The sequence below is a fragment of the Aotus nancymaae genome, unplaced genomic scaffold (genome assembly GCF_030222135.1).
Source record: "Aotus nancymaae isolate 86718 unplaced genomic scaffold, 86718_ANA_hifiasm-v0.15.2.pri h1tg000021l, whole genome shotgun sequence".
Classification (NCBI taxonomy): Eukaryota; Metazoa; Chordata; class Mammalia; order Primates; family Aotidae; genus Aotus; species Aotus nancymaae.
In genome coordinates this window covers 22,273,112-22,288,991 of record NW_026988433.1, presented here as the reverse complement: position 1 = coordinate 22,288,991, position 15,880 = coordinate 22,273,112, and the positions used below count along the sequence as shown (strand labels likewise).

The 15,880-nt window shown below is 46.0% G+C and overlaps 1 protein-coding gene across 3 annotated transcripts in view; it reads left to right on the top strand.

Moving 5' to 3' along the window:
- The window catches only part of CCDC63 (coiled-coil domain containing 63), a 47,711-nt gene that overhangs the window by 11,536 nt on the left and 20,295 nt on the right, over positions 1-15,880 (top strand). For all 3 annotated transcript variants that reach the window (XM_064379846.1, XM_064379845.1, XM_064379844.1), the window contains 4 exons: positions 3,697-3,816; positions 9,250-9,431; positions 11,590-11,771; positions 14,180-14,400. In XM_064379846.1, the coding sequence (XP_064235916.1) occupies positions 3,697-3,816; positions 9,250-9,431; positions 11,590-11,771; positions 14,180-14,400 (705 nt within the window). The remainder of the gene's footprint in view (positions 1-3,696; positions 3,817-9,249; positions 9,432-11,589; positions 11,772-14,179; positions 14,401-15,880) is intronic.

Genomic DNA, 15,880 nt, shown 5'->3' with positions numbered 1-15,880 from the left:
GCCTTGGCTTCCCAAAGTGCTGGGATTACAGGCATGAGCCACCGCAGCTGGCTGAAACATGTCACTTCTGCTCATGACCCAGGGGCTCAAAATAGTCGTGTTTTCTAATTATGGTAACAACAACAACAACAAAAAAACAAAAACAAAAAGAGAGAAAGAAAAGAAAAAGCAAGAGAAAATAGTCATGTACGTGACCCTACCCATCCACAAGGGGTCTGGGAAGTGCCACCCCCTCATTATCTAGAAGGCAAAGAGCTGAAGGTATTTGCAGGACAGCACTAATGGTCACGCCCCTTACCATGGCTTGAAAGGCCCTGCGTGATCTGGCCCCTGCCTACCCCTCAGCCCCGCTCAGGGCCTTTGCCTGTGCTTCCCCATTCCTACCCCTCCCCCACTCCCAGCCGTCCTTCATCTTCAGGTCTCAACTTAAATGTGGCTTTCTCAGGGAGGCCTTTTCTGTGCTCCCTTTCTCGTTTATACCTCCCTGTGTCAGTCAGGTTCCTGGCTGGGAACATAGAGCACCCCAGCAGGGTACTTTGAGAAGAGTTTAATGCAGGGCCCATTTGCAAGGGTGTGGGCATGAGTAAGGATGTTGAAACACTAGGGTTCGCAATGGTGGGCGAGGGGGCTGCGGTCTGGAACTTGGAGAGCCTGGAGCAAGCCAGGGGAAATGGCTTCTCTTTCTTCCAACCCTCTGATCCTCAGTGCAAGGGAGCCCCTTGGGGATGCAGCCAGGTTGCCTGTTGGGGCACAGAGCAGTCGGGGGACAAGCAGGAGATACCTTGGCTCCCCGCAGCACCCTCTTCGTAGCTCTTCTCACCCTTGTTGTTATGCCTTAATCTGGTGTTGTTTGGCTCCCTAAGCAGCCTGACAGCTCCGCAAGGGGGAGTATCATGTCTGCTTTGTTCCCCACGGCGATCCTTGGGAAACATTTACTATTTCTATTATAGTATTTATTAATTGCTATGAAGAAATGGCTGAGACAGGTAATTTATTTAAATATTTATATTTATTTATTTATTTATTTATTTAGAGACAGAGTTTCGCTCGTTATACAGGCTGGAGTGCAGTGGTACAATCTTGGTTCACTGCAGCCTCCATCTCCCAGGTTCAAGCCATTCTCCTGCCTCAGCCTCCCAAGTAGCTGGGATTACAGGCATGTGCCACGATGCCTGGCTAATTTTTGTATTTTTAGTAGAGATGGGGTTTCGCCATGTTGGTCAGGCTGGTCTCGAACTCCTGACCTCAGGTGATCCACCTGCCTCGACCTCCCAAAGTGCTGAGACTACAGGCATGAGCCACTGTGCCCGGCCTCCAACACCCATTTCTTTTCCTTTCTTTCTTCCTCCCTTCCTTTCTCCTTCCACTGAGTTGCTAATTACACGCGGTGAGGTGCACACGTCTTAAGGATACAGCTCAATGAACTGATGCTTAGGTATACACTCATGTAATCATTACTAAGATCAAGAGGTATATTATTGCAGTGTCTAGAAGGCTTCCTTGGTCTCTTTTCACAAACCACTCCCAAGGGACCTCATCCTGATCTCCAGCATCATACCTTTGTTTTGTCTGCATGTAGAATTGCATCTAAATCACCTCTTCCAGGATATGCACTTTATATCTGGCTTTTTTCATTCAACATTATGTCTGCCAACACCCTTTTTCAACAGCAAATAATTATTCCTTTACAATCCTGTAATGAAATTCATAAATGATAGAATCCTTTCCCTTTACTTATGCTTTACAATCAATATGATGCCTTAATTATAATATAAAGAAGAAATAAAAGGGAAGTTATTTATACTAAAATTATATTTGTTTTGATACGTGAATGTCCTCATCTGACTTACCTAGAACAGGGCCAGCAAACTGTTTCTGCAGGGAACCAGATAGTGAATATTTTGGCTTTGTGGGCCATGTGGTCTCTGTTGCCAAGTCCTTAGCTCTGACTTTATAGCTTGAGGGAAGCTATAGACAATACATAAATGAATGGGCATGGCTGGGTTTCAATAAAACTTTATTGACAAAAATAGGAAGCGTGCCAGATTTGGCCAAGGGGTAGAGTTTGCAGACCCCTGGCCTAAAAAAATGCAGTCACAGGCCTGTTTTGATAAGCAGAATCGCCAAAGATTACACACAGTGCAGACAGATGCAGCCTGGCTGTATCCACAACTCGAATAACGTGATTCAGGCTGTGCTGGTGATGTGATTTTCAGAATGGTGACCAACTCTTAGTAAAGTTCCAAACAAATCAAAGAACAATCTTCTCTCGATTGATACAGTGACTACAGTCTTGGATAATTCAGTGTCTATTAGAACTCAATGGAAAATTCTGGGTGTGTTCATAGAAAAGATAGTTGTGTTTTTGTTTTAAGACAGGGTCTTGCTCTGTTCAGGCTGGAGTGCAGTGGCACAATCATGGCTCACTGCAGCCTCAACTTCTCAGGTTCAAGTGATCCTCCTGCTTCCGTCTCTCAAAGACCTGAGACTATAGGTGCATGCCACCACGCCTGACTATTTTTAGAGTTTTTCATAGAGATGGGAGGTCTCACTTTGTCGTCCAGGCTGGTCTCAAATTCCTGGGCTCAGGTAATACTTCCGCCTTGGCCTCCCAGAGTGCTGGCCAAATTTTCTGTGCCTAGAATCAAACTATCTTTTTTGGCCAGGTGTGGAAACAGCCAGGCACGGTGGCTCATGCCTGTTATCCCAGCACTTTGGGAGGCCGAGGCGGGCGGATCACCTGAGGTTGGGAGTTCAAGGCCAGCCTGACCAACATGGAGAAACCCTGTCTCTACTAAAAATACAAAATTTGCTGGGCGTAGTTGCACATGCCTGTGATTCCAGCTACTCAGGAGGCTGAGGCAGGAGAACTGCTTGAACCCTGGAAGCGTAGGTTGTGGTGAGCCGAGATTGTGCCACTTCCAGCCGAGATTCCAGCCTGGGCAACAAAATCCTGTCTCAAAAAAAAAAAAAAAAAAAAAAAAAAATAGCTAGGCATGGTGGTACATGCCTTTAGTCCCAGTCACTTGGGAGGCTGAGGTAGGAGAATTGCTTGCACCTCGAAGGTGGGGGTTACAGTGAGCTAAGATGGCACCACTGTACTCCAGCCTGGGCAACAGAGTGAGAGATCCTGTCTCAGAAAAAAAAAAAGAAGAAGAAGAAGAAAAGAAAGTTTCAAAGCAAAGCAGAGAAAAGTATAGAGAGGTCTTTCACCTACATAATGTCCAGAGGGGCACTGGCAAGTCACGAGGATAGACGATAAATCTTGGATTCCTGGTGCTGTCCCACATGTTGCAGGGTATGTGACCCTCACGACCCACCATTAAATGCCACTAGTGCCTTCATCATTGCAAGAGCCAAAAAAAACACCTCTCCAAGCTTAAAGAAGGCCTCTCAGAGGACGATGTCATTTCTGCTGAAAACCACGGCTTTGGGTAGGCAGAATGTATGTCAATGTATGTCAATGTATGTCAATGTCACAGGTGAGAGCAAAAACTCCATATCGTTTCATTGTACCCCAAACTGGCTAAGATTAAGTCTAATTGAGCAGGCATTCAAGAGACAAGTTAAAATGCCATTTATAGGAAAAGAAAGAACATTGCAGTTTTTTCAGAGCACCTTCAGTTAGTGAACTGTAGAACTGGTACCCATACAGATGCTAACACAGCTGGAATTTCTCTCTCTCTTTTTTTTCAGATTGTTCAGATGGAAAAAAAAATTGCAAACCAAAAACAGATTTTCGCAAAAATGCAGGAGGCCAATAACCCCTGGAAACTGCAGAAACAGATCCACATTTTGGAAACCCGTTTGAATACTGTATGTAAGGTCTTCTCTGCAGCTCTGCAAACAGCTCTGCCTACCTTTGCTCAGAGCAAAGAATGATGTCTACCCAGCCATTAGCAGAGCATGCCCATTTCCCCGGTTAACTCAGGAGCAGGTGAACTAATGGACACACAGACCAGGAAGCCTTTAGGATTTACCATCCACCATAGCAAATGTGGTTATCCCCTCAAACCCTTACCCGAATCCCCCAACCCACCTGGGATGCCTACTCTTAGTTCTCTGCCTCCAAACTTCCTGTTTGTTTTCAAGAAGCAGCTCAAATATTACCCATTCCCAAAGCAGCATTAGTTAGACCTTCCTTCTCCATGACAAGCAGCTCATGCCTCTGTCATGCCAGTGCCTTTTTGTTGGTGGTGGTGTTGTCTCCAAGAATTAGTAGGTGTAGATACACATAACTTGACAATGGGAAAGGTGGCAGTGATCACCCTTAATCTTCAGTGGCTTTTGCATTAAGCAGGATTCCCTAAATTGCAATCTGGCTTAAGCAAAAACAGAGAATGTGTTTGTCATAGAATTGAAAGATTCAGAGGAGGAAGTGGGGCCTTCAGGCATAGCTGGGTTCAGGTGCTCCGTACTTGTCTTTAGGACATATTCTCTCTCCATCTCTCCTCTGAGTGGACTTCATTTTTAGGTAGCCCCCAATATGAACAAATGTCAGCAGAAATGAAACATCTTTCTCCTAAGAGTTTAACCACATGTTCTGGGGAGAGTTCCCACTGGGCCAGCTTGGGTCATGTGCCCATCCCTGAACCAATCATGGTGATCAGAAGAATGAAATACATGGGCCTGAGTCGCATGACTACCCTGGGACCCCTCTCCCCACAACCCACCCACTGCCACCCCAAGTCAGGGAAGGGCAGCCCTATCCAAAAATATGTGGATTAGAGGAGAGGTGGTTCCCCTGGGAAAGCAAAAGGAGGAGGGGAAGAATGACAGACAGGTGCAAACCACACATTCCAGTCTGGTTTGTGAAACTGTAGCTCCCACATGAGCTACTGGAGAAAGTGAATGGATTTGGAAGAAAGCCCATCATTGCCTCACTAAACAAAGTTCTTAGCTTTCTCCAGACTTTGACCACCAGGCTTTGACCAGGCATGATGGGAGCTAATGGGATCTGATCTCTGTTTGCCTCCCCAAGTTGCTGCCAGAGGACAGGGCGGTGTCTTTTTAATATCCATGCCCAGCGATTTGCAGCTGTGCCTCAGAATTCCCAAGATACGTGTTAAAAATACAGATTCCTGGATGCCCTCTGCATTCACCAAATCAGAACCTCTAGGGCTTAGGTTCAGGTATCTGAACCATTATTAGCAAATCCAGAGAGACCGAAGGTCCCATTGGTTAAGAATCATAGATTTAATGCCTTGCATGGTGTTTAATGCCTCAGCAAGTATCTGTCAATTGAATGAATTACTAAATGCATGGATGATGTAATGATGACTTGTCTATAGGTCCAGTTTTTTTTTTTTTTTTTTTTTTTTTTCCTCTTTGAGACGAAGTCTCACTCTGTCACCCAGGCTGGAGTGCAGTGGCATGATCATAGCTCACTGCAACCTCAGAGGTCTGCTTTATTCTTGTAAGTCTATTCAGATGTTCTGTCCTTCTCAAGTCAATTTCAGTAATGTGTGTCTTTCTAGGAATTTGTCTATTTCATCTAAATTATCCTAATCTCTTGGTATACAGTTATTCCTTATGCTTTTTCCATAAGGTCTGTAGTAATGCTCCTTCTTACATTCATGAGAGGTCTGTTTTTTTACATCTCAAACTGGTCCCCTTCATCCCTAACCAGATGTGATTATGCCTTTTAGTAGGTTAGGCAGCTGGCTGGGCGCGGTGGCTCACGCCTGTAATCCCAGCACTTTGGGAGGCCGAGGCAGGTGGATCACGAGGTCAGGAGTTTGAGAGCAGTCTGGCCAACGTGGTGAAACCCCATCTCTACTAAAACGACAAAAATTAGTGGGTGTGGTGGTGTGCTCCTGTAATCCCAGCTACACAGAAGGCTGAGACAGGAGAATCGCCTGAACCCAGGAGGTGGAGGTTGCAGTGAGTCTAGATTACACCATTGCACTCTCGCCCAATCAACAGTATGAGACTCCATCACAAAAAAAAAAAAAAAAAAAAAAAAATTGCCAGGCGTGGTGACACACACCTGTGATCCCAGCTACTTGGGAGGCTGAGGCAGGAGAATCACTTGAACCTGGGAGGCAGAGGTTGCAGTAAGCCAAGATTGTGCCACTGCACTCCAGTCTGGGTGACAGAGTGAGACCCTGTCTCCCAAAAAAAAAAAAAAAAAGAAAAAAAAGAAAAAGCGGGGTCTGAGAATCCTCCCCATACATCAAGTCCTTCTCCCAACGATCAGAGGATAGATAGTAGGGAGCAAAATACTAGTCCTGGAGTATAGTCCTGGAGCAAAATTCACACTAAAGAGCAAATGACTGAAAACTGCTAACTTCCCAAGAGGAAATGGAGGGTGCCAAGATAGGATAAGAATGCTCTGCTCCCAGGGACTCCCCTGCCTTGTGTGGTGGCTAGGGGAGACACTCAGGAATACCCAGAGCTGGGCCTAGCGGAGGCGAGCAGAGAGCCCAGGTGCAGCATTTGAGGAGGCTCTCACCCTCAGGCTTGTGGAAGCGCAGGGCTGGCACCTGAGAGCGAGTGCCTCCTTAAATGTCACGCCCCGGTTGTCTCACTTGCTTTACCCAGTGTTAGCCCTGCAGAAACCTAAGGTCTCTGAGAACGTACTTTGAAAACCTCCAACGAAATTAAATCCCCTGACTGTTATGTATATTTTTTTGTAGTTGTTTCTTTTCAATGCTTATGGGAACACTTCACATGGTCTTAAAAAAAAAAAAAACTTTAAAAAATTATTTTATTAAAAAAAAAATGGGCTGGGTGTGGTGGCTCACACCTATAATCTGAGCACTTTGGGAGGCTGAGGTAAGAGTTTGAGACCAGTCTGGGCAACATGGTGAAACCCCGTCTCTAATAAAAATTCAAAAAAATAGCTGAGTGTGGTTGCCCGCACCTGTAGCTGCTCGGGAGGCTGAGGTGGGAGGATCGCTTGAGCCTGGGAGGTCAAAGCTGCAGTGAGCTGTGATTGCACCATTTTATTCCAGCCTGATTGACAGAGTGAGACCCTGTTTCATAAAAATAATAAATTTTATTGTGTATATTTAAGGTATACAACATATTATTGGATACATATAGATATTAAAGTGGTTACTATAGTGAAGCAAATTAACATATCATCTCACATAGTTACCCATTTTTGTTTTTTTTTGTGGCAAAAGCCTCTAAAATCTGCTCATTAGCAGGAATCCCAAATACAGAACAATTTTTTTTTTTTAGATGGAGTCTGGCTCTGTTGCCCAGGCTGGAGTGCAGTGGCAAGATATTGGCTCACTGCAACCTCCACCTCCCAGGTTCAAGCAATTCTCCTGCCTCAGCCTCCCAAGTAGCTGGGATCACAGGTGCCTATCACCACACTCAGCTAATTTTTTGTATTTTCAGTAGAGACAGGGTTTCACCATGTTGATCAGGCTGGTCTCGAACTCTTGACCTCAAGTGATCCACACCTCTCAGCCTCCCAAAGTGCTGCGATTACAGGCGTGAGCCACTGCCCCCAGCCCCAAATACAGTACAATCCGATTCCCTGGAGTCCTCATGTTACACCTTAGAGCCCTAGACTTGCTCATCCTCCATATCAGCTACTTGCTATCCTTTGACTTCCATCTCCCTGTTTCCTTTCCCCCACATCCCACCTGCCCCTGATAACCACTGTTTTATTCTCTATCTCTGTATGGTTGACTTTTTTCTCTTTTTTTGAGACAGAGTCTCCCTCTATTGCCCAGGCTGGAGTGCAGTGGTGTGATCTTGACTCACTGCAACCTCCATCTCCCAGGTTCAAGCGATTCTCCTGCCTCAGCCTCCCAAGTAGCTGGGATTACAGGTGCCCGCCACCATGCCTGGCTAATTTTTGTATTTTTAGTAGAGATGGGGTTTCACCATGTTGACCAGACTGGTCTCGAACTCTTGACCTCAAGTGATCCATACCCCTCAGCCTCCCAAAGTGCTGGAATTACAGGCTATGAGCCACCGTGCTCAGCCCCTCAATTTCTTCATCCATTCATCCGTCAGTGAACACTTAGGTGGTTTCCAAATCTTGGCTGCTGTGAATAATCCTGCAATGAATGTGAGAGTGCGGATGTCTTTACGAGGTGGTGATTTTATTTCCTTTGGGTGCATGCCCAGAAGAGGGATTGCTGGGTCATACGGTAGTTCTATTTTTAACTTCTTTAGAAACCTTCATTCTTGTTTTCTATAGTGGCTTCACCAATCTACATTCCAGTGAATAATAATATCAATCTACATTCCAGTGAACCAATAACATCACCTTTAAAAAAACACTTTCTAAAAAGCTAAGACAATTGGTAAGACATATAGGAAAGTAGAGGAAATAAAACAATGAACAGACCTATCACTTTGATTTAATGACTGTTAACATTTGCTTTATTTGCTTCACCATTTTTCCCCCGAAGTATTCGAAGGTGAATTACAGGTGTCACAACATTTCACCCTTAAATACTTCAGTTTGCATATTTTAAACTTAAACATTTTCTTTCACAGTCATAAGACCAGTATTACACCTTACAAAATTAATAATATTTCCATGATATTACACAATACCTTGTCCACATTAACATGTATCTGGTTGGCCCTAAAATGTCTTTTGAAGGCAGATCCAATCAAGGTTCACATAATTGTTAGGTCTCTTAAATTTCTTTAATGGAGAACAGTGGCTCTCAATTGGGAGTGATTTTGCTTCCAAAAGATGTTGTCCCCAAAAGGAGACAGTGTTGATTGTCATAACAGGGTTGGAGGTGAGGGTGCTACCTGCAGGTAGTGGGTGTTTAATGTCTCACAAACTATAGGACAGCCCCCTATTGCAAAGAATCATCCAGCCCCAAAATGCCAATAGTGCTGAGTTTGAGAAACCCTGCTTGAAAACAGCCCCACCCCATTTTTTTTTCGCGCTATCAATTTGTTGAAGAGTCCAAGACAATTGTCCTGTGGAAAGTTCTATTAATACCTTCTCAGTTTGGCTGATTATTTCCTATGGTGTCATTCAGCTTGTTCCCCTCTCCCCTGTTGATTGTCTAAAACTGGAAGTTAGGTCTAAAAGGAGTTGAAGAATTTGAAATCCGGGAAAAACGATCCACCAAAGGGCACTTGGCCAGGTGGTGGGCCACTCAACTGGCTCCAACCAGTTGAGCCTCTTCCCCAGTGCTCCAACCACTCTTCCATGGGTGTGCAGTGGGGCAAAGATCTGCCAGCCCTCCAGGTGCCTTCTGGAAGCTTGTCTTACGCCCCAGAAATTAGCCCTGTTTTGAAGCATGGCACTTTCAACAGGTCACTGTTCACTTTGACAAGATGCTGACGACTAATGCCAAACTCCGGAAGGAGATTGAAGACCTACGATATGAGAAGGCTGCTTATGACAATGTCTACCAGCAGCTCCAGCGGCGCCTGTTAATGCAGAAGAAAACCATGAACTTGGCCATTGAGCAATCTTCTCAGGCCTATAAGCAGAGGTGGGCTGGGGAGAGGTCCAGGGGCAGTGAGGATTCTTAGCCCCTTGCTGAGCATCTAGCTTCCTACTGTGGGCCACCTCTTCCCCTGGTGCTTATGTGTTGGGGGATCTTAAATCAGAATAGTAATAATTCTGAGCACTGACTGTGTGCTAGGCATGAACTAGGCACTCTGGTAGGTATTGTTTTAACTCTCACAACTGCCCTAGGAGTTATTATGCCCATTGTACAGACTGGGACATGGAGGCTTAGAGATGCTAAAATGCCTACCTGAGATCCAGGTAAGTGGTGATTGTGGTGAAGTTGAGAATCAAACCTCTGTGCTGTACCATCTCCTCCAAGTGCCCCTGCCTCTAGTCCAAGGAGGTCTTTCTCAGTCTGGGCCTCTGCTGGATCCACACTCATAGGAGAAAAAGGCATATAGTTTGTCTGTAAAGAGCACGGGCTTTAGAGTCAGATAGATATGGGTTTAAATCCTGTTTCCATCACTACTATATTGTTGTAGGATCTCTTTAGATGGTAAAGAGGATTAAATAATATATAAATGTAAGGTAGTGCCTGGGACACAGTAATGGATAAGGGGTGATGATAGCGGTGATGATGATGATGGTGATGGCAGTGGTGGTGGCGGTAATGAGGGTGATAATGGTGATGGTAATGATAGTGATTGTGGTGATGGTGGTGGTGACGATGCTGATGCTGATGATAGTGGTGATTAGGAAGGTGATGATAATGATGGTGATGGTGATGGTATTGATGGTGATGGTGGTGATGATGATAGTGGTGATTAGGAAGGTGATGATGATGGTGAGGTGGTGATGGTGGTCATGGTAACGGTGATAATGGTGATGGTGGTGGTGATGGTGATGGTGGTGATGATAGCGGTGATAATGGTAATGGCAGTGGTGGTGATGATGGTGACAGTGATGATGATGGTATGGTAGTGATGATGGTGATAATGGTGATGATGGTAATGGTGGTGGTGATGGTAGTCATGGTAATGATGGTGACAGTGGTGGTGGTGATGGTGATGATGCTGATGGTGGTGATGAGGACGGTGATGGTTGTGATGATGGTGATGGTGGGGTGACGACGGTGATGGTGGTGATGGTGGGGGTGGTAGTGGTGATAATGGTAATGGCAGTGGTGAGGATGATGGTGACATGATGATGGTGATGGTAGTGATGATGGTGATAGTAATGGTGGTGGTGATGATCATGGTGGTGGTGGTGATGATGATGGTGGTGATGGTGATGATGATGGTGGTGATGAGGATGGTGATGGTTTTGATGATGGTGATGGTAGGATGGTGATGATTGTGGTGATAATGGTGATGTGGTGGTGAGGGTGATGATGGTGACAGTGATAATGATGGTGATGTTAGTGAGATGGTGATAGTGGTAATGGAGATGGTGGTGGTGGTGATGGTTATGGTGATGGTGACAGTGATGATGGTGATGGTAGTGATGATGGTGATTATAGTGGTGATGGTGGTAATGAGCTAGGTACTCTGGTAGGTGTTGTATGCTGGTGATGGTGATGATGGTGGTAATGGTGGTCATGGTAATGATGGTGGTGATGGTAATGATTATGGTGATGGTGGTGGGGGTGATGTATGCTGGTGGTGATGATGGTGGTGATGGTATTGATTATGGTGATGCTGATGGTGATGATGGTGACAGTGATGATGGTGATTGTAGTGATGATGGTGATAATGGTGATGATGATAGTAGTGATGGTGATGGTGATAATGGTGGTGGTGATGATGGTGGTGATGATGGTGGTAGTGATGGTGATGGTAGTGATGATAGTGATGATGATGGTGATGGTGGTGATGATAATGGTGACAGTGATGATGGTGATGGTAGTGATGATGGTGATAATGGTGATGATGATAGTAGTGATAGTGATGTTGATAATGGTGGTGGTGGTGATGAAGGCAATGATGAGATAATGATAGGAAAATCATTTCTGGGGGTGACCTAGAGCTTACAGCTCCTGTTGTTCAGATAAGGAGGGTTGTTTTTACACATCCAGAAACCTTTATGATTAATAAAAATGATAGTCATTGTCTAGGCAGCAGGTCCCTCTGGACTGGCAGGGAAAGGGAAGCAGAGGGGAGGAGCCTCAGATGCTCAGGCTCTGTACCTTCTTTGCCCAGGGTGGAGGCCATGGCTCGAATGGCTGCCATGAAGGACCGCCAGAAGAAGGACATCTCTCAGTACAACCTGGAGATCCGAGAGCTGGAGCATCTCTATGCCCATGAGAACAAGCTCAAGTCCTTTCTGCTCGTCAAGCTGAATGACCGCAATGAATTTGAGGAGCAGGCCAAAAGGGAGGAAGGTATTCTCTCCTGGAGCAAGCTCGTGCTCTCTCGCTCTCTTTCCGGCCCTCTTTTATTTCTCTCTCTCTTTTTAAGTGAAGGTGCCCAAGGCTCCTTGTGGTTGCCAAATTTAGCAAATAAAGATACGAGATGCCTAGTTAAGGTCAGCCGTGGTGGTTCATGTCTGTAATCCCAGCACTTTGGGAGGCTGAGGCAGGCTGATCATTTGAGGTCAGGAGTTTGAGAACAGCCTGACCAACATGGTGAAATCCCATCTCTACTAAAAATACAAAAAAATTAGCTGGGCATGGTGGTAAGTGCCTGTAATCCGAGTGACTTGGAAGGCTGAGGCAGGAGAATCGCTTGAACCCGGAAGGTGGAGATTGCAGTGAGCCAAGATTGTGCCACTGCACTCCAGCCTGGGCAACAGAGCGAGACTCGGTCTCAAAAAAAAAAAAAAAAAAAAAAAAAGATGCCTAATTAAATTTAAATATCAAATAAACAATAAATGTTTAGGATAAGCATGCAGTGTTTGGGACATACTTATGATAAAACTTTGTTGTTGTTTATCTATAATTGGGAAATATTTATACTTAAAAATACATTTGTCTAAAATTCAAATTTAACTGGGAACCCTCTATTTTATCTGCCAACCCTAACTAACAGCATGTGTCCTCATTTGGGGCTCTCTTTCTGTTGCTTAGGGGGAAACTTGTATGTCAGGGGTCCCCAGGTTCATCTCTAGGTTTGATGATTCACTAGAATATCTCGCAGGACTCAGCGCAGGAGCACATTCATGGCTGGGATGCGTTACAGTGAAAGGTGCCAAGCAAGATCAGCACAGGCAGAAGTGTGGGCCAACGTCTGGAGGAAACTGGGCGCAAGCTTCCAAGCAGAGTTACCCTGAGCACACGTGGTCCTTCAAGGATCTAACTGTGACCACACATATCAAGAGTTATCTAGTTGGCTGGGCATGGTGGCTTATGCCTGTAATCCCAGTGCTTTGGGAGGCCAAGGCGGGGGAATTTCACCTGAGGCCAGGAGTTTGAGACCAACCTGGGCAATAGAGCAAGACCCTATCTCTATAAAAAATTAAAAAAAATATTAGTTAGGCATAATGGTACATGCCTGTGGTCCCAGCTACTCGGGAGGCTGAGGTGGGAGGATGGCTTGATCCCAGGAGGTCTGATGGTGACAAGGTGCTGAGGGGTAGAAGAAAGCAGATCCTAAGCCCAGGAGTTTGAGGTTGCAGCAGGCTATGGTTGCGCCACTCTAGCCTGAGTGACAGAGTGAGACCCTTTCTCTTAAAAAGGGTTGTTTTATAGTAGGGTATACTAGAGACTCGGTGCCCCACGTTCTTACTGGGGGCTGGTCATGTAGACACCTCTGCCTAGCGCATACCAAAATTCCAGACTCCCAGAGGAAAAGCAGGTGTTTGGCATAAACTGCCGGCCGTGGTGGCACTTGCCTGTGGTCTCAGCTACTGGGGAGGCTGAGGTGGGAGGATTGCTCGAGCCTCACCAGAACAGTGGGGAGTGGCAACCTGTAAGGAGGTCACGTGGCCAAGTGTGCCTAAAAGATTTTTTTTTTTTTTTTTTAAGAAACAGGGTCTTGCTCTGTCTCCCAGGCTGGAGTGCAGTGGTGTGACAGTCATAGCTCACTGCAGCCTTGATCTCCTAGGCCCCAGCCATCCTTCCACCTTGGCTTCCTGAGTAGCTAGGACTAACCAGGCACTCACCACACTTGGCTAATTTTTAAATGTTTTGTAGAGGTGGAGTCTTGCTATGTTGTCCACGCTGGTCTTGAACTCCTGGGCTCAAGTGATCCTCCCACCTTGGCCTCCCAAAGTGCTGGGATTACAGGTGTGAGCCACCATGCCCAGCCAGGATAGGGATTTTGTATCAGCAGTGATTAGCACAGTGTATGGCTCATAGTAAATGCTTCACAAGATAGTGTTTGTAAAATGAGTGATGGGTGAAGCTTCTGCTCTATCTCCTGAAAACATCTGGCCTCATCTCTAAGGCATAATTATAATAATAATAATGTATATATTTTTTGAGATGGAGTCTCGCTCCATCGCCCAGGCTGGAGTGCAGTGGCACAAACTTGGCTCACTGCAACCTCTGCCTCCCGGGTTCAAGCAGTTCTCCTGCCTCAGCCTCCTGAGTAGCTGGGATTACAGGCATGTGCACACTTGACTAATTTTTGTATTTTTAGTAGAGATGGGGTTTCGCCTATGTTGGCCAGGCTGTCTCAAACTCCTGACCTCAGGTGATCCGCCTGCCTCAGCCTCCCAAAGTTCTGGGATTACAGACATGAGCCACCGTGCCTGGCCATAATAATAATATTGATCACGTGACTGTCTGCCTGGCACGGATCTGAGGCACTTCCTTTTGAATGACACTGTGACTGATTTTTCCTTTTCTAGCTCTCAAGGCAAAGAAGCATGTCAAGAAGAGCAAGGGAGAGAGTTTTGAGAGCTACGAGGTGGCCCACCTTCGGCTGTTGAAGCTGGCTGAGAGTGGGAACCTGAACCAGCTCATTGAAGATTTTCTGGCCAAGGAGGAGAAGAATTTTGCTCGGTTCACATATGTCACGGAGCTCAACAACGACATGGAGATGATGCACAAGAGGACCCAGCGAATCCAGGTCAGGGCGGCTCTGCTTTCCCAGGCCCTGGGGCCTCTGCGTCCACAGCAGCTTTCCCAGAGCAGTCTCCAGGAAGGCTCCGTGAGAGGCTCTCCAGAAGGCGGTTTGGCCAACACTGCTCTATTCCTCCAGTGTTCCCCCTACATTTTATTTTATTACTTTTTTTTTCTTGAGACAGAGTCTCACTGTCGCCCAGGCTGGAGTGCAGTGGCACAATCTCAGCTCACTGCAGCCTCTGCCTCCTGGGTTCAAGCGATTCTCCTGCCCCAGCCTCCTGAGTAGTTGCGACTACAGGCACCCGCCACCATGCCCGGCTACTTTTTGTATTTTTTTTAGTAGAGATGGGGTTTCACCATGTTGGCCAGGATAGTCTCATTCTCCTGACCTCGTGATCCGTCCGCCTCAGCCTCCCAAAGTGCTGGGATTACAGACATGAGCCACTGTGCCTGGCCAATTTTATTTTATTTTTAAGACAGGGTCTCACTCTGTTACCTAGGCTGGAGTGCAGTGGTGTGATGTTGGCTCGTTGCAGCCTCGACCTCCTGGGCTTAAATGATCCGTGCAGCTCAGCCTCCTGAGTAGCTGCGACTACAGGTGTGCACTACCATGTCCAGCTAATTTTTATATTTTTTGTAGAGTTGGAAGTTTGCCATGTTGCCCAGGCTGGTCTTGAACTGCTGACCTCAAGCAGTCCTCCTGCCTTGGACTCCCAAAGTACTGAGATTACAAGTATGAACTGTTGTGCCCAGTGTCCTCTTGCTTTTTATTTGTATTTTTTTTGAGACAGAGTCTTGCTGTGTCACCCAGGCTGGAATGCAGTGGTGTGATCTTGGCTCACTACAGCCTTCTCCTCTTGGGTTCAAGCGATTCTCCTGCCTCAGCCTCTGGAGTAGCTGGGACTACAGGTGCCTACCACCACGCCCTGCTACTTTTTTTAGTATTTTTACTACAGACAGGGTTTCACCATGTTGGCCAGGCTGGTCTCAAACTCCTGGCCTCAAGTGGTCCGCCCACCTCGGCCTCCCAAAGTGCTGGGATTACAGATATGAGCCACTGTGCCGGCCTGTAACTGTCTTTCAATAGATGTATACATTTAATGTGTTCATGTCCCCCAACCCAATAGTGACATTACAATCCATGGCATGTTTTATAAACCAGCATTCAGTAAACTAGAGTCCATGGCTGTTTTTGTCCAGCCCATGAGCTAAGAATGATTTTTACATTTTTAAAGGATTGTAAGAAGAAAAATTAGAGAGAGAAATATGCAAGAGAGACCTGTAAAGCTGAAAGTATTTATTATTTGGCCCCTTTCCTGACCCTTGTTAATTAACAGCTTCATAGAATGGAGGACAGAGAACTCATTCTCATCTTGGCAAGACCTGACGCACATGAGTATAGTAAAGGCCCTGATAAGTCCTGCAGCAAGGAAACCTGCCTATCTTTGTTGAACCTATAATTTCCCAAATGTCACTGGCTTCCT